This window comes from Vidua chalybeata, chromosome 1 (assembly GCF_026979565.1).
Source record: "Vidua chalybeata isolate OUT-0048 chromosome 1, bVidCha1 merged haplotype, whole genome shotgun sequence".
Classification (NCBI taxonomy): Eukaryota; Metazoa; Chordata; class Aves; order Passeriformes; family Viduidae; genus Vidua; species Vidua chalybeata.
The window spans coordinates 111,376,868-111,400,914 of NC_071530.1; the positions used below are offsets into that span (position 1 = coordinate 111,376,868).

Sequence of the window (24,047 nt, forward strand, 5' to 3'; positions counted from 1 at the left end):
TTGTCAAGATTATTTTGCACCAGAACAATGGCAACTGAAGAGCATCAAATTTAGTACTGAGAACACATGAGTAATTGCACATAACAAATGCAAAAGCTGTAACAGATTAGTTGAAAACAAATACCTGTGTAGCTGCACCAAAAGCGTATCCGAAGTCTATTCCCACCATGCCACCTGTCTCCTTGTTAATCATGAAGTTGGACAGATGCCGGTCTCCAATCCCAAGTATCCAGTGGCTGATGCACATCAGTGCATGTGAGCTGGCAAAGTGGGAGCGCAGGGCCAGGAAAGCCTCAGGAGATGTGCTCATTTTCACAAAGGCTCGCCTTAACAAAACAGAACTCGCTTGTTGAATGCAGAGAAACACCAACATTTGTTTCACAGTGTGCAGCCATCAGCAGCACTTACCGTAGCAGGTCTTCTGGAACGCTGCTCTCCCTGCTTTTGAAGGATGTGACCGCTTCTGTACGGCTGGCATTCCTGCAAAGTAGTGGAGAAATAAAGGTGGCTGCTGAAGTAACAGCCTGCTGGATTTTGAAAGTCAAGATACGCTCGTGACCGCAGCAGTGTGTGGTGCTTACTCCAGTAAACAGTACAGTGAGCCACAAAGGGCTTACCCCCTAAATTTTATCTGGCATTAGAAGTGCCCCATCCTTCCTCCTTCTCCCAGTAGTTATTTCCAAACACAAAAGTGTTTGGACATTTCTAAGTGACATTTCTAAACACAAAAGAGTATGTGATTTTGTGTATTTTCCTCCAGATTAAGTTGATGGGTTAAGTTTTAATAAAGCAATACAATCATGTTCATTCTGGCTGGACAGTCGCAGAGGAATTAAGGCCCCAGTTACATCTCTCAGCAGCAGGCTGAGGCTTTACTGACACTAGAGAGTAGTGCAGCAGAGGGGAAGCAACAGAACTAAAGAACTGGTGCTGAGGGCACTCATGCCATGCAGATTTGGGGAAGGAGGCTTTGTCCTAGCCTATATCCAGTTCTGAATGCTTGTGAGAGCTGACATGTGCCGGGTGCTTTCCTTCCAGTCTACTTCCCTCTGAAAGGAGCAGAATTGAGAAACAGAGGACAGCCCTTTAGTGCAGCAGACTGAAGATGAGTGGGGGTGATGGAGAACTACTTCAAAAGCATGTTCTGGATCTGAATACAAATATTAATTCAGTTAAACAAGTCAAAGTTTTCCTTTAAAAAGCAAGACACTTGGTTAAGCAGGTTATGAGCTTATAAGAAATGCTCTGGACACTTCACTTTACCACCCAAAGAACTAGATCTAGGTAGATGTGGAAATTCCTCTGAGAGGATACTCAAGTCAGAACCTAAACCATCAAATATTCTTAAATTCTCAGTGAATCATGGTGATTTTCTCTGTCCAACTCTAGCAGATGCTTGGGCTCTGAGGCAGCCTACCTAACTGCATAATCAGGAACAAGATGCCTAGAAAATAAAGTTGAAGAGCAGCATCTGCTTCTAGACACTTTCTAAAGGAAGTGAGCAAGCTTCTGGAAGCATTCCTGTACTCTGGTAGGATTTTTGGCAAGAGGAATTTTGGAAAGCATCTCCAGGAAGACAAAGCAGTAAAATGAACAAAAATCAGATCTAGCCATCATATTATGATGCAGATCATACTTTTTTTTTCCCTGGAATTTCTACATCTCTGCATGTGTGCACACTCTAGCTTCTGTATTTCACATGAAGTTCTCTTTTGAAACCTACCTGTACATAGCATGGTATCGAGAGATGCCCTGTGCTTTCCCACCCATCCTGGACAGCCACTCAGAATAGGTAGCACGAGGTCCTCTTGGGCTAGGGACAAAAAAAGAAAAGCACTGATGATTTCCCTGTACAATCTCACCACTCCCTATCTGGTTATCCACAGGCTGTGTGCTGCTCTGACCCATTAGATTTTTATGCAAAGGAAAAGTCAGGAAACTTTATTACATTAATTTTAGCCTTGCTATGGAAATGAAGTTTATGCAGAGTATAGGCTGATCCATTCATCTCCTTCGCCCCAGCTTTGAACACACTTCAGTCATATTGGACAGAAGATTAGACATCTCAAAGGTGTTAATTTGTCAATAGGTACTGTAAGACCTCCAGAAGAAAGATCCAAAATAATTTCTCCAGGGAGGGAAAGTTATTGTTGGCAGTCTTGTATCCTTTGAGAAGCATTATGTAGTCCACCACAGTACATACTGCCCTTTGTCCTTCCCAATGGGCAGGGAATGCAGGAAGGCAGCTTGGTATCTCCTCAGTGTGCACAAGAGAGGAGGAATGGGTACTTGAACTTGGGGTATTAATCCATAAGAAGCTAGTATTCATTAGTTGCACTGCTTATGAAATAATTTGACATTTTTCTCCCATCTTAACTAAATACATCAGACCTTAAACTATTTCAGAGGCAACAACTTAGCAGAGCAGCCACCTTCTCTCTTCCTTCCAAAGCATGTTTTGAGATAGAGAATACCATTTCCATTTAAGAAGCATATATCAGTTATAGACTGTAGCCCATCACTTTGCGATAAAGGATTTCAAAAATTCAGAAAGTTGTTCCCCCCATCTTTTAGGAAGACACTGATCTACACTAAACATACTATACATTTCCTCCCTTCATGATATGGTTCCATGTGAGTCTTCTTTCACTTTCCCACTCAGTGAATTGAGATCAACATAATACCACTGCTGTTCACAACAGTGAATCAGACAGCAGCAATGCAGGAACTCTAGCAATTCCTAAACTGCTCACAAATCAAATAACCATAGAAATAAAGACTCTTTGGAATCCAACCTCCACGCTGGAGTTTCCTCTAACCTGCCCCATAAATGTTAATTAGTAAAAATAAATGATGACAACAATACTCAGACAAACACAAACAGAGATTATGTAACTGAGAACCACATTTGTAAATTAAACCACATTTGTAAATTCCAAGACAGAACTAGGCTTGAAATGCCAGAATTAAATCAATTTTATAAGTATTCAACCTGCAATTGCAATCACAAGAAAGCAATATAATTTATTCAAATCCAGCATTTGTATCAAGTCAGAGAAAGTGCTCTGTTCCATTTGTGTTCTGTGCATTTGCTGCCAAGTTCCATCCCCCATCACTGACTCACTGCTGAACCCAGGTTCTCAATAGCTCTGCCGCTACTCCCTTCCCCTGCCCCTCATTGACCTAAGTCCATTTCCTGCCTGATCAAATCAAGAGATCAAAATCCTCTGCTTGTAAGAAATCAATCTGCTGATAAGGAAATGGTGATGATAATGACGTCACACACGATTATAATTATAAGTCTGTTGTTTAAACAAGCTGGGTGGAGGATAGTCCAGCTACAATGGCACTCATTAAACAAACAGTTGCCAATTACTAATTTGGGTCAGGAAGTACAAACTGCCTCCTTGCTTATAAATGCTTTTCTTTTATTCTTTAATTACAAAAAAAAAAAAAAAAAAGGTAAAAGAAAATCCTGCCACAAGACTGTCAGTTATCCAAAAACACATTAGTAGTGGTTTCTATTAGAGCAGACAGCTAAACCAAGCATCACCTGTAATAGCTGATATCTTCCTCTTCAGACATGCTATTTTTAAGGAATTCTTTTAAGGTACAAGTATTTTCCAGCCACTTGATGAGTCCCAGTCTGAAATAAAGTAAGTCAGAGATATCAAGTAGCTCAGAGCTGAACTTTAGAGGAACGCCACAAAATGGGAAACAATATTACTTGGTAAAAGAAGGTCAAAAGCTACCAATTTAAAGATACTCTGAAAAAACAGTTTCCAGACAAAGCAATTTCAATGTTGTTTAAAAGGAAAAGTAAAAAAAACATTAAGCCAAGGCACAAAACACTCTCAATCTGAATTTGGCACACAAAATTCTCACTTTCCAACATCCCAAAATTAATAGATGTTAACATAAGGATTTCTGTCCCTTCAAGATAAATGCCTACCTTGTTGTCATGGGGATGACCTGGTAAGTTTTTAACTGCATATTCCTTTGGCTACATGTAGCATCTTGGGAAAGGATAATGTTCATTACATCAAACAGCTGCTCAATGCGTTGGTCTTGTCGCAGGTCTTCACCACCTTTGACAAGAAAAGGATACTCCCGCTCATCGCTGCCTCGGATTGTTATACGTTTTGGCTTCCTCAAGGATTCCATCACACTTATCTTGGAAAAAGACAGGAAAAAGAAAAATATTTGTGACAGAAGACTTGGTCTTACAGAATCATTGCTAGAATTAAGCATATATGTCATTCCTAGATGACATAATCAAGTTACTCAATTATAACAGAAAAACAAATGCCCACTTGCAGCCCTTCCTTTGTATGCTGCAAGATGTGTAAACAAGCAATGACCTTGCTACTACCAAATTCTTCAAATGCTATATGGACACAAATTTATACCACACAGGATTTTGACTCAATCTTAAAAACATACCCGTTCATCAAAACCAGAGATTTTTGCGTGGTACTCTGGCAGTGGTTTCCCTTTTCCGTCGTACTGACCTGAAGTGGTAGTGGAAAAAAATATATTAGTACATAGCCTGATGTTATTTTAAAAGTGTGTTTAACAACAGAACACACACCCAAATGTTTTGTCAAACTGGTAGAATGACAGCCATTAATAAAATATTTCTAAATGTGTAAAAAAGATCCAACATACACATAGTATGATTTTATGTGTGAATTACTGATACCCTTTCCTTGTTTAGCTGTTAGAATTGAGCTCTTGCTGGTTTCAGAAGACACAACCTTTTTTGAACTAGATTTAAACATGTATTAGATTTATATATCAGATTTCCTGGAGTCAGGCCTTTAGAAAAATACTAAATTCTTAGGTAAGAGATACAAGCTTAGATACAATTTTAAAAATCAGGACTACAGTTTAAGAATGGATTTAAGAGATAATGAGTGAACAGAATTATTTCAAGTAAGGCCAGACAAGGCTTAAGGCTAGAAAGAAGGGTCATATAGCCAATATACGAAATAAAGCTCAAGAGCAACTTTCTTATAAGGGACAATTCACTATTGTCACTGAAGGGGAACTTACCAGGAACCTCCAGTTCACTCCTCAAGAACTCAGCTTTGAATTCACTCATCCATGGTGAACACTCTTTGAGGTTCCCAGGTTCTTTATAGGTTTTGATCATTTTTGAGTGGAGAGAAGTTGCAATCGCATTGAAGTCACTAGTCTTCATATCCAACAGTTCTGAACCATCTCTGCCAAAATGATGATCCAGGTCCTTCCCAAAAGCCTAACAATCATTGATAGAAAAGAATCCTGTTTACACAGTGCTAGAAACTACCCAAGAGCACCAAAAGGGTACCTTTCTATCTATACATACAGCTTGTTTAGATATTAGGAAGAAATTCTTAATATAAACCAGAACAGGTTGCCTAGAGAAGTTGTGGATGCCTCATCCCTGGAAGTGTTCAAGGCCAGGTTGGAAGACCCTGAGCAACCTGGTCTAATGGAAGGTGCCACTGGCCATGGCAGGGGTGGTAGAACTAGATGTTCTTTAAGGTCCCTTCCAACCCAAATCATTCTGTGACTCTATGAAATGTTTTACATGTTTTACTTACTATCGGATTTATTATTTGTGGATTTATTACTGCCTAGCAATAATTTTGGACACAGAATGCATAAACCCATATTTTAAAGGATTTAAAATATCCTGATATAGGAAAAGAGCAAAGTTTTGGACATGGATCCATTTAATGAACAAAGTAAGTATTATCTACAAATAGTTAGCTGAATTGACTTCCTGTATTCATAATTCAAGGTTCTAGAAAAACCAAATGTTCCTTCTTGGACCTGGTATTAATGGCTTGGAAAGATTTTTTTTTATTGCCTGATCATTTTTCTACCAAGCTATGAAGACACAGCTATTTCACTGAACTAAATGAAAATACAAAAAACATTATCCTTTTGAGGAGACTGCTACAGTCAAAAACATCTTTATCACTAAATCTATTTCCAGAGTATGAGACTGAAGTACTCAACTTAGTAGAGCAATTTTATGTGTCAGTCAAGAGAGACAATTTGTTTTTTTCCCCAGCAAGGACATTAGAAATGATACAGTTATTCTCACAGCACACTTTGTTTCTTCATAATAATGCATCATAAAAGCAAAGACTTCAGAGCCCGTGCACCATCACCTTGACTCTCTTCTGCAGCTACTCTCGGCTTTCCCTCTTCCCTTTAACAGAGGGGAACAACCCTGATATCCCTCTCCAGCATCTCCCTTGCTCTTCTCTCTGTATCATCTAACACTGCACATTTCAGCATTTTAAAGAGCCATAGATTTTTTTGTGTGTGTGTGGGCACACAAATAATCCAAATAGCCTTTGTGCTTATGCCTGCTACGTCCCTTGCTGTGCATGCACCCTGTATAGCTGCTCCCCTCTCCCTACCCCCACCCCTGTCACCGGCACATCCTGCATATTCTTATCCCCCACTCTTAAGTTCGAAGTCATTATCATCAAAGACCCATCTTATCTCACAGCAACACATTCAAAGGGCTAGTGTGCCCCTAAACTCCCAATTACCCTTTCTACTTCATTATCACTTCACCTCCTCCCGACTCCACCTTACTCTCATCCTCCACCTTTCCCACTCATGGGGAAGGAATCTCCCTACAGACACCCAGGTTAGTTTATCTAATGCTAATGTGACATAAGGATGGCCACAATGGGAGACAGCTGGATGCACCCCGCCCTGGCCACGGGGCTATGCACATACAGTACAAGCAAACAGTCAGGATGCTCCTTCTACAGGAGTATCACTCTCCTGGCCTCAGCAAGTTGCAGCTCAGGGATTTCTGGACCCGGGAGTGTGCATTTGTATGTAAAAGCTCTTAAAAGCATTGCCCCCTCTCCGTGCTATTGCCTGCTTGCTATTTGAACCCATGAAAGCACCTAATACCCTGCAACAGGAGTTCAGCACCTAAGTGTGCACTGAATGAGGAAATACTTCTCACTGGTCTGAACCTGCCACTTCCATAGTGTATTTACTTCCTGTTCAGCGCTCCTGATAGAATCATAGAATTGCTAGGGTTGGAAAAGACCTGTAAGTTCACCAAGTCCAACTATGGGACTGATGTTAAAAGCTTTACTGTATCTGGCATCGCTGCATCTTTTCAACTGGAGGAATGCTGAAGTTGCTTATGCAGTGGTTACTCTGTACCTCTGATTATTCTTGCCACTTTGAACCTCATCCAATTTTACTGTATCTGTGCGAGAATACTGCAGAGGACTATAATATTCAAGAAGCCAGAGTCAGAGAAGGCTGCTATGCCAATGTACAAATCCATTTAGTTCTCTGTTCTTAATAATGATGAACATTTGCTTTTCTTTCTTGACTGCCCTTGAGTTTTCGTAGCTGATGTTTTCAAAGAACCATCACAAACCATCACAAATCAAGATTTTGTTCTTGAACTGCAATAGTCAGCTAAAATATGCAGAATTTCTATATGATACTAGGGGAATTACATTTTCTTGCCCCATGTATCACTTCATTTTCTATGCTGATTTTCACCACTTTGGAATTCAGTCAGTTTTGTAAAGTCTTTTCTTTAATTCTTCATAGTTGTAACTCTTCTGTATAAGTAACTTTGTATCAGCAGCAAATCTGAGTAGTATAATACAGCAAAACTCCCTAAGGTGCTCATAAATCCTTGGCAGCAGGGAACAAAAAACAAAGCCAGATTCCCACGGATGATTAGAGGCTCAGGTCCTAAGAACCTGGCAACATGCAGGACAGGAGAGGTAGAAGCTGTGTAAGACAGAACATTTATCCCTGCAGGGCAGTTAGAAGTGGAAAGTGAACTATGTTAAGTCCATGGCTTCTAGCAAAGAAATCCCAGTCCTGTACTCCTGACTAGATCAAGTCTCATCAAGTCCCGCAGCACCTGTAAAAGCTGTGATCTGGTTCCCTCTTTTGACTTTCTATTGCCTTCTAGAAAAGCCATGATGACAACACTACTCAGTAACCACATATACCTGAATAAACCTTTTCCTCATTAATCCAAGGCCAGGAGTCTCTAAATTTCCCAAATTCTTGTACATTCCTTCATACATTTCCTTAAGTTTCTTTTTGTTCCTCTCAGGTTTTGATAACTCATTTCTGACATCCTCAACCCAATCCTGCAAAGAGAAGAGAACAGATGAGTACTGAGAAAAGATCTATTGACCCTTGCTCTTCAATAGGCCACTCAGATTGCACTGGGGTTACTGTATTTACTAAGAGTCAACTATTGTGTGTCTTTTGACAAAAAAGGGCAACCAAAAGACTGTGGAATTATTTTCCTTTCATTCTGTGTCTTGATAAAATGTTTCTACTTTATTATAATAATTATGTTTACTACCATAGTGTTTTGTGCTAAGAAAGCCTCTGTGAGGCCAGGAGTGGCACAAATCACAGGACAAGTATCATTTGGACAAACAAGTCAGAACGTAGACAGGGATGCCCAGCAGGGAAAGGGCATAAGAACACAAGTAGTTGAACACAAGTTGTCCAAAATTATAAAGATGGCCACAAATGATAATTCTGTAAGGGCTTCAGAATGATAAGACTGACCATGGGGCAGGGCACAGACCCTGAAGGGGAAAGCTGAAAAGGGCTGGAACAGAGCACCCAGCTGGCACAGCCAGGGAGTCTATCACCAGTGAAAGCTGCTGACAGCATCCCGACATCATCGTCATCATCATGAGTTGGTGTTGGGTTGAACCACTTCCTGTGGCTGTGGTGTCAACTGAATGTGTCAGGCTCCACCCAGCACTTGCTCCTCTGAACAGAGGGAGAGGAATGAAAGAGAAGTGGGGGAAAAATACACTTCACCTTGAAAATCATTACAGGATTAGAGAGCTGCTCCAGGGAGCGAACAAAATCTTGAATTACTCCCCCTCTATCCAACTTATTCTTGATCCTTTAAAAGAAGAAAAAAATGCATCATAATGCAACAGGAACTACCATCACCACCTTGCCTGCAGATAAACAATGATCTAGACTGTCTGCTATATACAAGAATCTGGTAAAACAATTCAGGTGTAGTTAGATAAGACTTCCTTGGAATTCCCTCTTGGGCTGCATGACTCTTTATATATATGTTGACTAAATATGCCAGTTTTTTAATTATAGGTCCCACTATGAAAATAGGAATTTGGTGGGTGAGTGGAAAGCATGCTTCAAACAGACACAGGCACTGACCAGACCATGTGCCCTGTCACGACAGTTACTGAAGGGTGACACTGTCTGTGAAACACATGACTTTGTATTTTTATTTTAAGCAAAAATTTATCCAGCAAATGTATCAAATTTGAGAAAAAGGAGAAAAGACACCCAAAATTTTAAGTGTGGTTCTACAGCATTGTGTGATAGAAACTGATTTTTGGCTGGGGATTAACTCAAGTGTTACTGCGTGCCAAAAGGGACAAGGGAAAGCTTGTAAGAGAAGCTACATGTTGCACAGTGGATAAGCAGAGAACACCACAGCCAAGAGCTGTTCCCAGGATAACCTGCATCCATTTCACTGCCCTCTCTGAAGTCTGATATGAGTGTCTATTCTATTTAAATATAGCTGCTTCCTCTTGGTATTAGAAATATGATAAATTTTCAATACCACAGAATTACAAAGAAAAAGGGGTTGCCTCTCTGTGGTTTTTTTGCTTTATTGTGGGAAAACTTTTAACTTTCAACAGCTTAGGGACTATATGTTCCCAACACTTCATAAAATTTTGTGCCACCAACCTGAGTATGTCTGACACTGACCTGGGCTGATGTATTGCATTTCTCTGTGTCTTTAAACAAAAACTCAAGATTACCCTCTAATATTTCTCGTGCTCACTAAAGAAAAGGATTTGCGTAGGAAAAATAAATGAATCTGTCCACTCCTGAAAAAAAAACATACAAAGGAGTTACTCCCAATTGTAAATTCACCTTTCTACAAACTGCTTGTTCTTGCAGCCAGACGCAGTATCTTTGAAGCAGTAACTTTCACTGCTGATCATGAAAGGGTAGATGAGTGCCTGCGGATAGGTATTTGCAATCTCTTCGACAGTATGTTGTACAGCTACTGCTTCATCCTTGTCAAGTAGTGCCATCATCTGGCTAATCCAACCAATGAACTGCCAACAGGGAACCGAGGGAAGCTGCAAAAACACAGACACTGCTTTTGTCTTTGGTCTTCCTCAAAAATACCAAACATAGCAAACAAACAAAACTGCTCCCTGGTGCAGCCTGAGAGAGAAACGTGAAAAGGAAACAGAGAATGTCCACTAGGTGTGCAAAACATCTCCCAGTGAAGCACAGATTTAATTATTACTATTACTACTATTACCACCACTGCTGCTGCTTAATAGGTTTTCCATTATAAAGATTTGCAGCCGGTTGATCAATATGAGGCTTTACACTCAAACTTGTGGCTTTTGTCTCTGGATGCAATACAATAATTTTTGATCATCACATACAAACAACTCAAAAATTGGAAGGAATTAAATTCTTTCAATGGGTTGAAGTCTTGATTTGAGTAAAAAATGCCAGGAAGGAGAACACTGAAACTCCTATCACAGTTTTGTCCTTTGTTCATCTTTAAGCATTTCTAATAGAATTTAAGATCAGACTGCCAGTATTTATTTCACAGAAAGACAGAGGATAGAATAAATAAATGCCTGGTGAACTCCCTTTCTGACTGAGATTTGTCAGCTGGTGTCAGGTTCTGCTTGAACTATTGGTGTTTCTCCATGGCCACACCTTGTGCACCTCAGCCATTCTGCTATTCTCTCAGTTCCTTGGGATAACTAACCCGAGTTTCTGCCTCACTTGAGTTCCTTCTCTCAAAGGGCCTGCTGCTCTGGGAGCAGCAGCACAATGACATGGGCTCGGAAAGACAGGCAGGCCAAGGCAGGAACAGGCCTGAGTCACAGAGAAGGTCCCAGCTTATCTGTCCCACCGCAGCAGGGAAGGCTCCTGGTATCCTGCCATGGAATGGCAATGCAGAGACAGGTTGTGGAAGGAAGGAAAGAAGGAAGGAAGTGGGAAATACAAAGGAAGACAAAGCTGTAGTAATCTCTGAAGTGAAGAAGGACAGAGAAAGGTGGGTGACATGGAATGAGTCTGGAAAAGCTGCTGGCTTCCTGCATACAGGAAACTCTGTCTACAGGAATAAGATACATTCCTCATCCTAATGCTAACCACCTTTGTCAGCCCATTTAGATTGTTCTGAAGGTAAAAAAAAAAAAAAAAAAAGACAAAACATAACACAGTTGTTCTCCACCAACTCTCACACAAACATTTGGAATCAGAATAATGATAAAAATTAAATTTCTAAGAAAAAAATTCTGTCCACATTAATTAGACTCAGTAAGTTATAGAAAAGACAAAGAACAATGATGGGATAAAATTTATCTGATTTCCCTGAAGCAAAACTTGCCAGTCTAACCTCTTTATGTATCCCACCTCCACCTTTAAAATTTGATTTACAGCAGCATTTGATGCCAGAAAAATTGAAGCAACTAACCTCTTGTGTCACTAGACCCAATGTCTCTGCTGGATATCTTTCAATTATTTGGAGTAGTCTAGGAAATCTCAGCCTGGCTTCTCTGGAATTCAGTTTTAAAGCTTTTATCATTTTCTCCACCACAATAGCTGGGAACTGCTGCAGATCCACAGTGTTAATTTCTGCCAAGAGACATTAAACAAGAATTATCAGAAACACCATCACTTGTTCCATGTCTTTGATCATCTGAAACATTCATCTTTACAATTTGGTATTTTTTTATCAAGTGTATTTTGTATTTTTACTTTGTTCTCCTTCCCATCTGTTTGAACTGCGCACATCTGCAACACATGTACTTGGGGACTGTAAGGATTAGCTTTATCAGGAAGCTGCATCACTGCTGGTATCTTGCCTGCTTTAAAGACAAGGCTGCTGTGGTCTGGGAAGGAACAAGGGAAGCATCTGCTGGATATGATATATTTATCACAAGTAAGAGCGAGATACAAGTGATCTACTAGTACCAAAGGTAGAAGGAACAGTGGAGGTGGAAAAAGGCATACAAATAATGCTGAACCGGAGGTCAAACTGCTCCACTGAAATTCAAGCTGTGCTGCTCACGGAGATCTCCTGGGTACAGCAAAAGCTCACGGATCACAGACAAATACACCCCACAAGCTTAGGAGAGATCCTGACTAACCAAGCAAGCCTTCTTCTTCCCTGCGCAGATACTGGTCACAGAAGCTGATCAAAGTCATATATGCATCGACAACTCCCACCATGTCCACATGGTCCATGGAGCAGGACTGCACCTCCTCTTCAGACTTCCTCACAGCACAGCTGAAACACTGAAAAGCCTTCTTGTTCAGACCTGCCAGCACCTGAAATTCAACCAAAAGAGGAAAAAAACACACATTAGTGCTGAAGTAGCATTGAACAATCCTTTCTGAAACTAGAGCTTTTGATGCAAGTCTTGAGTAGATAAACCTTAAACTGTTTTAAGATGTTCTGAGCAGCTGATATAAAGGAAAAAAATCGGGATGTTATTTCTAGCAGTGATTTCCAGAACTTTAGTTTCTACAATTTTCAATGGGAATACATAAACTTAAATTAGTCTTTGGATATGTTAAGTGCAATTTGTGTCACTGCAGAAAAGTTAACGTTACTGGAACTTTTGGAAGCAGTTAACAGAAAATATAATAAAACTTTCTGTTTTTTTTCCGGTTAAGACATATCTACAACATCTGCGTAACAGTTACACTTGGAATTTGTGTTCAAAAAGCATGCATCAAACTATTTTGAATGTGATGCCTTTTTCTCTATTATAAATATAGTAATATTCATAATACATTTCTAATGCAGCTCATGCAATGGGTGACTTGACAGGATTCTTTACAGAATCCCAGAAGCATGAAGGTTTAAAGAGACCTTCAAGATCATCTGTCCAAGTGCCAATGCAGCACCACCACAATTACCCCTAAACCACATCTAAAAGTGTCCAGATGCCTCTTGAGCACTTCCAGAGATGGTGACTCCACCACTGCCCTGGACAACTTACTGCAATGCCTGACCACTCTTTCTTTAAAAAAAAAAAAAAAAAAAATCTAATATCCAATCTGAACCTAACTGGAACAACTTAAGGCCATTTCATCTCACCCTCTCACTTGGGACATGGCAGGTTTTCAGGTGGTTGAAGAGAGTAATGACATTTTCTCTGAGCCTCCTTTTCTCCAGGCTAAAAAAATCCCAGTTCCCTCAGCTGCTCCTCATAGCACTTGTGCTCCAGGCCCTTCCCCAACTCCACTGCCCTTCTCCAGACATGCTCCAGCCCCTCAATGTTTTTCTTGTAGTGAGGGGCCCAGAATTGAACACAGGATTCGAGCTGCAGCCTCACCACTGCCAAGCACAGCAGGACAATTCCTTTCCTGGCCCTTCTGGCCACACTAAATGCTGTAACTGAAATTAAATAGTCAGGTAGGTAGAAGGAGACTACCAGGGTCAGAGAGCTGCTTAATACTAAGCTAAAATAAGGCTAAGCTTCTTAATCTTTCAGAAGTCCCTAGTATGGCAATCTTACTCATCTGACACAGAAGAACTATTATGCTCATCCTTTAGATTGCCTAAAGAAGAATGCTCTTAAGAATTAGCTAATAAATTCAGCTTTTGCTGAAGTTTCTAAATACCTGAAAATTTAAAACCTTTTTTTGCAGGAATTTCTTCTTGATCTGCTTTACTTTTAACAAGAATAAAACACAAATTAGGAACTTTTTTTTTGTTTTATACAAATATGGTTCATATTCCCTGAAGTGATCCTGCAAGAAAGATGGAGAGGGACTTTTTACAAGAGCATGTAGTGACAGGACAAGGAGCAATTGCTTCAAACTGAAAGAGAGTAAGTTTAGATTGGATATTAGGAGGGATCTCTGTGCTGTGAGGGTGGTGAGCCGCTGGAACAGGTTGCCCAGAGAATTTGTGAATACCCCATCCCTGGATGTGTTCAAGGCCAGGCTGGATGAAGCTCTGAGCAACCTGTTCAAGTGATAGGTGTCCCTGCCAATAGCAAGGGGGTTGGAACTGGATGATATTTAAGGTAATTTTCAAAGCAAACCATTCTATGATTCCAAATGTAAGCATCTTCATGGTGGTTTTAGAAATTACTAGATATAAGCCAGCAGTGGTACTTCAAATTCTTAATCCATCTGACAGACAAGAAGTCAATTGCGACAACCCGGGATGCAACAGTCAATGCCACAGCATGTGGGACAACTGACAGCAAATATTTAGTTGCAGCACAGTCTAGTGCTGTATTCTTCAAATGCACACCTACCCAAAACAGGCAAAGACAACCTGCATGCGCTCTGCCTTAAAAAATTCCACTTTTCTCTTCCATTAAAATGACCTAGATAAAGTAAGTGTATCAGTATTATAAATATGTCTTTATCAAAGACAACAGCCTGGGGGCATGAAGCAGGTCACAAATGCCCAGCTGAAATCAAGGCATTCTTTGAGGATCTCAAGCCTTGTCTCACCACTATGCATGCAGATGCTGTGACTCTGTCTTCCCCCTCCACTCAAAATGCAGGTAGAGAGAAACACAAGAACATTCTCCTATTTAGAAATGTTAGAGTGATGCCAACCTCCAGGAGAGCAAAACCTGGAAGAAACAGCAACCTCAGCGTAGTTTTTTGCTTTTCCCCCGCCCTTTCTTTTTCTATCTGGTGTTGCTGGACAAATCACTACTAATAGCAGACAGGTTTCACATGCTCTGTATCTATCCATAGCCATCACCACCTACTGAAGTAGCAATAATGACACTGAACTTACTAAAAGATCTTCCCCTTTCATTTACCTTTTTAGGGTTCTCAAGGCTTTCTCCTGCTATTAGTGATATCTTTCCAGCCTTTTCTTTCTCAATTTGCTCAAGACATCTTGGATCCTGACTAAGAGCATTGGCCATGATGTGATACGTAGTACCCAGAAGAAGATTCTGGTTTTGGAAGGCCATTATGTTCTTGCTGAGATAGTCAGATTTGGTATCTTCTGCTGGAATTCAAAAACAAAAGTTGGTAAGTGGACAACAAAGCAACTTTGTAAAATAAACAAGGTGAAGCAAAGGCTGTTACCAAGCAGGGAGATGGTTTTCAACACTGAGAGCACGCGTTCAGGACAGCTCAGGTTGCGGCTGCTGCTGTGAGTGAAGCGGCAATAGGCGTAATTCCACCTCACCAGCCAGTCCTCCCTCGTTCTGGCTTCCTTGCGCAAGTCTTTCAGGAGCTTCTTGGCCACAGCAAAGCTGTTCTGTATTCAGATTAAGAGAACTTCAGACCATGTGTCTGAAGAGAAACTAAAACCTGCCCACAACCAAATCAGGGATGAGGAGCTTTAAGTGACACAAGTAAAGTTGCAGTAAGGCAAAGAGATGCTCACTGTTTGCTGGGTCTCATATTCAGAACCGTATTTGTGCTAATGGAGAAGTTTGAATAGCAAAAGAGAAGAACAGAGGTTTAAACGACTGAGAAAATCATTCCAGCTGCATGAAGCATTTAACTGCTCTATAATACAATCACATATGGGAAACACAACTTGATTTAAGATATCACTAAGAAAATCACTTATGTTTGTGTTTTGATGAGAAGTTTCACAAAAGTAACATTAAAGAAAATCTTATTTTTCACTTACTCCTTCAAGAGTGTGTAGTCAACAAAGCAATAATGTTATATTTGCTTATAAAATTGCTTAAAATAAACTCTTGTTAATGACTGCAGATTTCTGCAGCATCTCAGAAGATGGGAGATGGATTCATCTTGTCTCAAGCTTGAAACACCAAAGGCCCATCATCAAAAAGGTTGTTTCAGTCATTTCAACAGCCAGATTCAACCCAAAATTTCTAAGTCACTTAACTTTAGTTCTTTGTTAGTGTTAACTAACAGCAGTAATGAAAACTGTGGAAAAAAAAAGAAATCCAGCATTGCTGATTGAAGTAAATTATACTAATTACATCAGACTTAGATTTGTTCTCTTGTACAGAAGAAATTATTTGTAAATAAGAAGCATAATGCTTGATTGCAAGCATCCCTTCCATTAAAGACTGAAACATTTCAGATACTTTATCTGCCCTTTAGAGTGTCCAAAACCATCTGTGGATCAAAGGGGACTTCAGGCACATTTCCAGTAATGACAAGTTATCATTAACTTTGTAATTAACATTTATCCTTTTGTTTTCTTTCATTGTGGAACTGACTTTCCTTCAAAATGTCCTGGACAGCAGGGTCAAAAAGAGACAAGGTTTGCCCTGTCAAAAGGGTACCAAATACCACCTAAAAGGCTTTTCCAGCTTTTTCTATGTATTTTCTCAGCAAATTGGAAGCTATCAGACAGTATATTCACCTGTTTCCTGGCACTTTCTATCATCTTCATTTTCATATTGAATTTGCAGCTTTTAATCATTGAGTGAATGTTTTCACTCTGTTGATCCACTTCCATTTGGTCACCAGCACTGTATTCTCCATCCACCTCCATACTGTCATTGGCCTGATCAGAGGGAAGTTTCTCCTGCAGTTTGTCAAGAAAGAAACACCTGCACAATAAACAACAGGGATATAGATCACTCTGGTATACATTCAAGGAAATGAATGTTCAAAAATGTTGATCTGCCTAACAGCAAACAAAGCTAATAGAAAATGTCAAGCTACAGCTATCATGTTTAGCAGGGCTAAACACAGGTCTCAGAGTCTGGACACTCCTAACAGGGTTCCTGTTGACCTGAGAGCATTCAGGATCTTGAACTGATAAGATTAGTGTTAGAAAATGTCCACTATAGAGTGGGATTTTTTGTTAGTTAGTTCCTTTGTGTAAGCTACAGTCCCTAAGTTCACCAAGCCATAACTTGCATTTCAGCTTCACAGACATGCAAACAAACAGGAGTCTCAATTATTTAGTGTGAGTGCCAGGCTGTATTTTATGTCAACCTGCTACTCAAATGTTTATCCCATCAATACATGCCAACATTGACATCTGTGTTGCAGAACAGATCGGCAACCACACTCAGCTTTTGAAAGGGAATTGCCATGAATCCATGCTGAATCCTGTTACTCCACAACTAGTCCTGTCTAATTTAATAGCACATCTCATTATGTAGACTGTTACTCAAAGTAGAGGAGAGCACTACACTCTCAAGTGGCACTTGGCACATCCTTTGGTATTTAATTAAAGTGAGACAAAAGTTTTCAAAAAGCACATAAAGTGTTTAAAACCCTGACAACCCTTCAAGTCATAAATGTTTTGAGACTTTTTTCAAAAGTAAGCCATGCCATGTATTCTGCCTAATATTGAACTGCAATAAGCTGTTCTGTAGCCATGCTTTCCTGACACCAAGAGATAACAAAATGAATCACAGAGCACAGTATGTATCAGCAGAGCTACTGAAGAAGTTATCACACAGGATAGGAAGACTAATCTAGATTTTTCACTGGAAGAATGAATTGGGACGAAGACAGACACTATGGCAAGGGCAGAAAACTTTTAAATTTCAAAAAGCATTCCAGTTTTTTTCAGAGCTAATCCAAAGGAGTCTCCAGAGAGCCTTTGTTCTTTCTAGCAACAGCTGCACAACAGAAGTCTCCAATTAAAACAGTGGTCATTAACTTTCCTATAAACAGGTGAAGCACTGAGAGCGACAGGGCTGGGCTTGTTTCGTATGCTCCCTCATTTTGGAACTGCCCAAGTATTTTTATTCATAACTGATTGACCTTTTAGGTGGTGTTTCATTGAGCTAAATGCAGCTAATCTCCTCAATTACAAGTGAATATGTTCAAGAACTGCTGAAATGGGCCAGCTTACACAGTGCATATAGTCACTGATGCAAGAAAATGACTAAACTAACATCTATGTTTCCCTATAAAATACGATTTATTCCCTGGTCATTTCTCAACCCCCTTTTGCTCCTCACCACAAGTTAGTCACACAAACTCCCCAGTTATATTGAGAAAGCTACTACCACAGTTAAAATAGAAAAAAAAAAAGTCACACATTGGATCAAATCCCTCCCATACAAAAACAAGCAGCATTAGAAAAAGCACTTCCTGGAACTCAACAGGCAGACAGAACCTAAGCTAACCCAAGAATGCAATTTTACCGATTTGTGATGATATCATCCCAGATGTTCATAGGATCCATTTTAGCATCTGGGTATCTGCTTGTCCAAGTTCTGAGAAGTCTCTTAAGGGAAGCCTCTGAAGCTAAGTTACCTAGAAATCAATTGAGAACATTTTAAATGCATCTGAAGCCAAACAGCATGAAAATGGGCAAAACAAAATATAGTCTAACATTCAAACCAGAAAACTGCAATTAAGCAACCCACTTGAATTTCTGGGCTTGCATGAAAAATGCCACTTAGTGATCATCTAGTGATCATTTTGTTTATTGCTGAAGCACAGGGGATTCCATAAGGACATCTGTGTGAACTGCCACTGGGGATCATCACCAGGTAGTTTCCTTTCCATATATGAACATGCTGGAATATAGTGGAACCGTTAACTAAATTTAATATCTAATTTGGTTTATGCACATGAATGTATACTTCAGGCCTACGTCAGTAGGTGCAACTTATATACCACATCCATTTTTTCATCTCTAACTGCTATTTATTACCAAAAGTTACTCTAATAAAAAAGCTTCATTTAAAACTTTAACTGGCACTTCCAAAAGAGATGCTTAACTCTTACCATAAGAGTTATGCTAATTCAACTTTGTAATAGAACACAAAGATATGTTCAATCCTCTTACAAAACTGTAATAAGTCTTACTGTCAAGAAGACAGTAAGAGGTAATTCCAGACTTATGCTTCTTCAAATAGCAGTTCAGAAATTCAAAGTTCAGGAAACCACAATTACTGAATACAAAAGGAGAATTGATTGAGAAAAAAAAAAAAAAACTTTACTTCTCTTGGTCATAAAATTGATGAAATCCTGTATTTCTGTCAAAGCTTGTACAGACTGCAGTTTGGTCATTCGACTCTGATATAACAAGGAATCAATGCTGGAGTAGCTCTGAAAAGAAAGGAAGAGAATCAAAGACAGAATTTAAAGCATGGTTCTGTTCAGTGCTCTACAAATTATTGATCTGATGCTGTTGTATGTTATGCTTTAGAACCCAACCTCTTTCAATTAAATAGCTGATAATCAGAGAGCAACTCTGCTTTGGACAAGCACAGAAGCATATTCTAGCTGCAATTCCTATCCTAGGTTTCACCAAAGTCCTACAGTCTAATCAAAACTCAGTAATGTAAGGAATTTGTAACTTCCCAATACAACACCCTTTGTGAGCTTGTTCTGGGGACAGGAGGCCCCGGAAAAATTGAACAAAATAAATTTTTTATTGTCTGCACAATCAATCTGAAAAACGTATAAAAGATTAAATCAGCAAAACAAAACAAACTAAAGAAGGAGAATGCACTCCACTGGTTCACTCACTTTTCACCATTGTAAGCAGTGAATTTAAAAGAAGTAATAGCAACAGCAGTTTCATTTTTTCAGTTTACACAAAAAAAACCCATACCAGAGATAGAAGACATTATTACCTGCATAAAGATCTGCATGCCATTGCTAATGTAATATTTGGCTCTGTCAAAATCATCTTGCAGGATGTACAGGAGACTAAGTTCTTGGCTGTAGTGCATTTCTATAATGGCTTTCTTCTGTTCTGTCTTCATTGCCTCATCAATAAAGGTTAGCAAAGTCTGGTCATTCTCCCCACTGAGCAGTAACTTCAACTTACTGCGTATTATATATGGCAGATATGTCTCCTACAAAGTGAGAATGCAGTCTTTATTTCTAGGAATGGAATATTAGATGGTCAAATTTTTTTGTTATGAGTGGCAAATCAAATAAATATAAAAACATTTTGAATTTTTAAAAATATATTTTCCCTTTAGAAAAATTCCTACTTGCTAACAAATCACAGCAGTCTTTTCTTATAGCTCAAGAAATTGTTAGCAAATTTTACTAGTTTCAAAATCCATGCTTTGGTAACTCTTAAAATAGGAAAAAAATGTAAGTGAGAAAAGTAACAAAAAAGACTTGCAAAAGAAAGAATGAAGACGAAAAAGCTGGCTTTATCCTGTGGGATCTGCCATAGACTTGAGGTAAAAATTAAACATCAAAACAAACAAACAGAAGAAATTGTTTCAATTTTTTAAATATATCAGACTGTCCACTATTTTCCATAATAAAGTAACTCAAACAATGCAACTGATTTTCACCCATAATCTCAATACTGTAGGACATCCCTGAAGAGATAAAAATGGTGCAGTACCAATGAAATAATTTCTAAAAACCTGAAAAAATGGATCATTCCATGTTTTGCTTAGGTCTGGAGGTTTTCCACTATCAATATTAACAGTAGCACAATACTCCAGAGACTTCCACATTGTGAGGTGGTCATAGCATTCCAGAGATGCAAGTTCCCAGAAGTCCTTCTCTGCTTCTGTTGGCTCTCCATCTTGCCAGTCTTCTTGGGAGAGTGCCTAAGGAATGAATTTGAAGGGGAGAATAGTGCCAGATTCCAGCCAAGAATCTATTTCAATTCTAAGTCATGAGCAACTTAACTGTAATTAATTCTCATAAAAATATCTATCCATTTACCGAAGTGCGACAGCAACATTAAATGCAGAAAATTCAAGCTTGGCAGTGTTTATACATAAATTAATTTCAGGTAGCTATCTTCAGTAAACCTACATTTCTGAAGAGTGAACATTTTAAAAGACGGTTAGAGATCTGTCTTCATTTTTACCCACTGCAACTCAAGCCATGAACACAGGCAATTTGCTCTCTCAGGGTTGCAGTGTACCCGTATGTTTTTACTTGTCTGCCTAGATAATTGCACTTTTTTCTAATCTGACTATTTTTAAGTCATGAGAGACTTATGAAACAAAAATATCTCATTGTCATTTTACCTTATCATAACATTGAGCTGCTTCAGCATAATCATTCCTTGCTTCTGCCAACAAAGCTTTCTGCGTAATTTCCTTAGTCCCAATCTTACCACTGAAAATGCCACGAAGGGCATCATAATCCCCAAGGGATCTGTAGAGCCTAATAAAATTGAAAAGAGAAATCTTTTAAATAGCTCAGCAGATGTATATCAATGCAAACAGAAGCTATCTTAAAAAAAAAAAAAAATCAATAAGCAGTAATACTACAAGCTTGAAATAGTAAATTTTTGTAAGTATTTCTTATGTAAAATCAGAAATACATAATTAACTACATAATCTTCATCTTGTAGGGTGATAGCTGAACTATGGAAACTCTTGCAGTTGAAAAGCTATAAACAAGATGTTTTTCAGCAGTCTGACAGCATCGTGAGAGTGCATAGTTTTAAAGTCTAACTGCTCTCACTGACAGTATTAACTGAGAAGAAATTAAAAGCATATCTAATTCTAAAAGACAGAAAGACTAAAAAAGAAATCCCACAAGACATTAAAAGCAGAGTTCTTCACAGGGCAAACCTAAGTGGGAGTAAATTGTCTCAAACAAGAATTTACTTAGCAAGTTCAATCCATCTGATCACATCTGGGGGCAACTCTGTCCTCCCACGCATCCTTTTGGACGGGGGCTCCTCCGCAGGGGACAGAGCCATCAGGGCACGCTCCAGAAGAAGGATGCCCATGGGCTGCTGCAAACTTGCAAGGCAGCTCGTGCTCACATTAGCTGAGTCCAGTTCCAGTAGCTCTCTGTGCTGGTAACTCATTTCCTGTAAAATAAAACAACAGGTGTCTACTTGGTGTAAAACGATACAGATTTGGTATCCTTTTTCTTATAGTGCAAGCTTTAAAATGGAACTAAGCCATTAGGCCTCCAGAAGTTCTCAACCCAGGGAAAACTGGAATCTTTTCCATCTGTGCTGTTGCTCTTTGGACAGAGAACAGTACAGAGTAATCCCATATACTTTGGCTCCAAGACATGGGACAACTCTCTGGACAGAATCACAAGGAAAGTGGGGGAGAGGTAGATGGACACATTGACAGCCTGAACTTTTCCTTCTGTTTGTTGGCAGGATTTTGCCTGCTACACAGCAGCTGTGCTTCACTTAGCCTATTCAGTGGTGCATTCCTGCCATAAGCCAAAGGCACAATTTACCATGAAGTCTTCTCTGAGCTGGAGGCTTTCTATCCACACATTCAGCCAGTTTTAGCACATCACAGCTTCCTGTTAGGCTCCTCTAGTACTGTACTCATCTACTCCTGCCTGATTTAAAGATATGACAGTATTTCTTTTATCATATTTAACAGAATAATCTCTTCTTCAGGGATAAACATTCCTGTTTACTTGAAGATTTTTATTTTTAAATACTTAAATCATTATTCTAAATATAGGTAAATAAATCAAGAAAGCAGCATGTTTATTAAATCCAGTGTTAGGTTTTTCCTTTGTTTTCTTTTTCACTAAAGAAAAATTGCAATAGTATCTTAAATAAACAAGAAAAAAATTCACAACATTGAAGAGGTGCAGCATAGCTTTCATTACAAGAAACAGCACCATGTTTTAGAACAAAAATTAAAATCAGATTCTTGCAACACAGCATGCTCAAGAATACTACGTGAAAAGAAACTACTGTTTTGAGGTTGCAACAGGAGACAGAGAACAACCAAGTTACACTTCTTTGATAAATGACAACCACCACAAAAACTACAGAAGAGGCACCTGGCATAAGCAAACTCACGACACAATTTGTAGAGTTGGGACTCTCACACTAAAAAATTCGTGCTCAATAAAAAAAGAGGAAAAAAACACAGCCTCTTGTAGCTTCTTGTGTTACAGACCAGTCAGATCCCAATGAGGAGTTAGCATATATATTTCAGCTACTATTAAGACAATTTCAATTAGCTGCACACACCCCCCAGACACATTCTTTGACTGCCAGCTTTCAGGGGCACAGGAACACAGTGAGACTTAAGGTGAACAACTGCACAATCTAAAACCTTAAGAAGAACTTTGCTAAGGTAAGACCAAAAGCCCTTTCTCATACCACAAGAAAAAGTGTGAGGGTATGTGCTAAGAATGAATATCCTCCCAAACTTAAAATTTACAGACATCATCCCACATCAAAGGAGGTATCTTTCTATGTAGTGCATTTTGCTGACTATTTGATCACTTATCTTCTCAAAGCAGAGGAAATGTTCCCTGCTTCATATGCAATGAGCACTGTCTACTTGCACCATATGTTCAAAGATTAGGGAGAATGGCCTCCAAGCTGGCCTGGTAGCTAAAATGTTTGTAAAGCAATTATAAGTTCTTCGGAGGCCAAGCATCTCTTTGGAGGCTATGTAAACTTTTGTCATGGAGTTAACCTCTTTTATATTTCAGTTGGCCCTTAATCTGCCCTGAAAGTGAATCCCAGAGCTTCACAGTCAATTTTAACATTATAGGTGTAGAAAAAAACAGCTCTTTTAACCCACCAAGTTACTCTTCCGATGGGACACGAACCCATAGAAGATTAAAAAGTCAAACAACCAGAAAGAAACAGCAGTAAAGCAGGAAGCCTTTCTGAAACCAGCCAGTATTTATTATGCTGTTCGTATATAGGAAAGAAAAGCTATACTTCCAAATGGCCAAGCCACTAGGACTCACATTTGTGAGTCGAATGAAAGCCTTGACACTGCTGAGTTCTTGCTCACACTCCCCCAGGCTGCTCTCTTGATCAATGTGAACTCAATTCCCTACTGGGAAAAAACTTCCTCTCACTGCTTGCAGGCTGTTTGGACTTCGTGATATTGTACTTTTGTTATTGATGAGGATGGCAAGGAGATGTTCTCATTGCTCTTACAAAGTCCATATTTTTGATGAAATTGAACTTACCTACTTCTTAAGTTGTCATTTTATGTCTATTCAGAAAAAAAAAGTAGCCTAATGCAACAGTGTTATTAGCAGGGTCTAGACAGCATAATTCAACACAAATAATATTATCAAGACAGAGCCAACAAATGCAATGTCAAGAGGGAATATTAACAGATAGCTATTGTGAGACGCTGGCTCAAAAGATACCAAGACAGCCC

General features: G+C 39.3%; 1 protein-coding gene across 1 annotated transcript in view; it reads right to left on the reverse strand.

Annotated features, from left to right (window-relative positions):
* PRKDC (protein kinase, DNA-activated, catalytic subunit) overlaps positions 1–24,047 on the reverse strand; it is an 81,601-nt gene that overhangs the window by 2,612 nt on the left and 54,942 nt on the right. The window contains exons 63-83 of the mRNA XM_053952824.1: positions 21,537–21,745; positions 20,949–21,087; positions 20,331–20,519; positions 19,575–19,799; positions 18,936–19,044; positions 18,132–18,243; positions 16,385–16,574; positions 15,121–15,295; positions 14,847–15,037; positions 12,198–12,378; positions 11,522–11,682; positions 9,943–10,154; positions 8,845–8,932; positions 8,007–8,150; positions 5,056–5,260; positions 4,444–4,511; positions 3,953–4,173; positions 3,554–3,646; positions 1,724–1,813; positions 409–480; positions 125–326 (exon numbers count right to left, since the gene is read on the reverse strand). Coding sequence (XP_053808799.1) covers positions 125–326; positions 409–480; positions 1,724–1,813; positions 3,554–3,646; positions 3,953–4,173; positions 4,444–4,511; positions 5,056–5,260; positions 8,007–8,150; positions 8,845–8,932; positions 9,943–10,154; positions 11,522–11,682; positions 12,198–12,378; positions 14,847–15,037; positions 15,121–15,295; positions 16,385–16,574; positions 18,132–18,243; positions 18,936–19,044; positions 19,575–19,799; positions 20,331–20,519; positions 20,949–21,087; positions 21,537–21,745 — 3,276 coding nt within the window. The remainder of the gene's footprint in view (positions 1–124; positions 327–408; positions 481–1,723; positions 1,814–3,553; positions 3,647–3,952; positions 4,174–4,443; positions 4,512–5,055; positions 5,261–8,006; positions 8,151–8,844; positions 8,933–9,942; positions 10,155–11,521; positions 11,683–12,197; positions 12,379–14,846; positions 15,038–15,120; positions 15,296–16,384; positions 16,575–18,131; positions 18,244–18,935; positions 19,045–19,574; positions 19,800–20,330; positions 20,520–20,948; positions 21,088–21,536; positions 21,746–24,047) is intronic.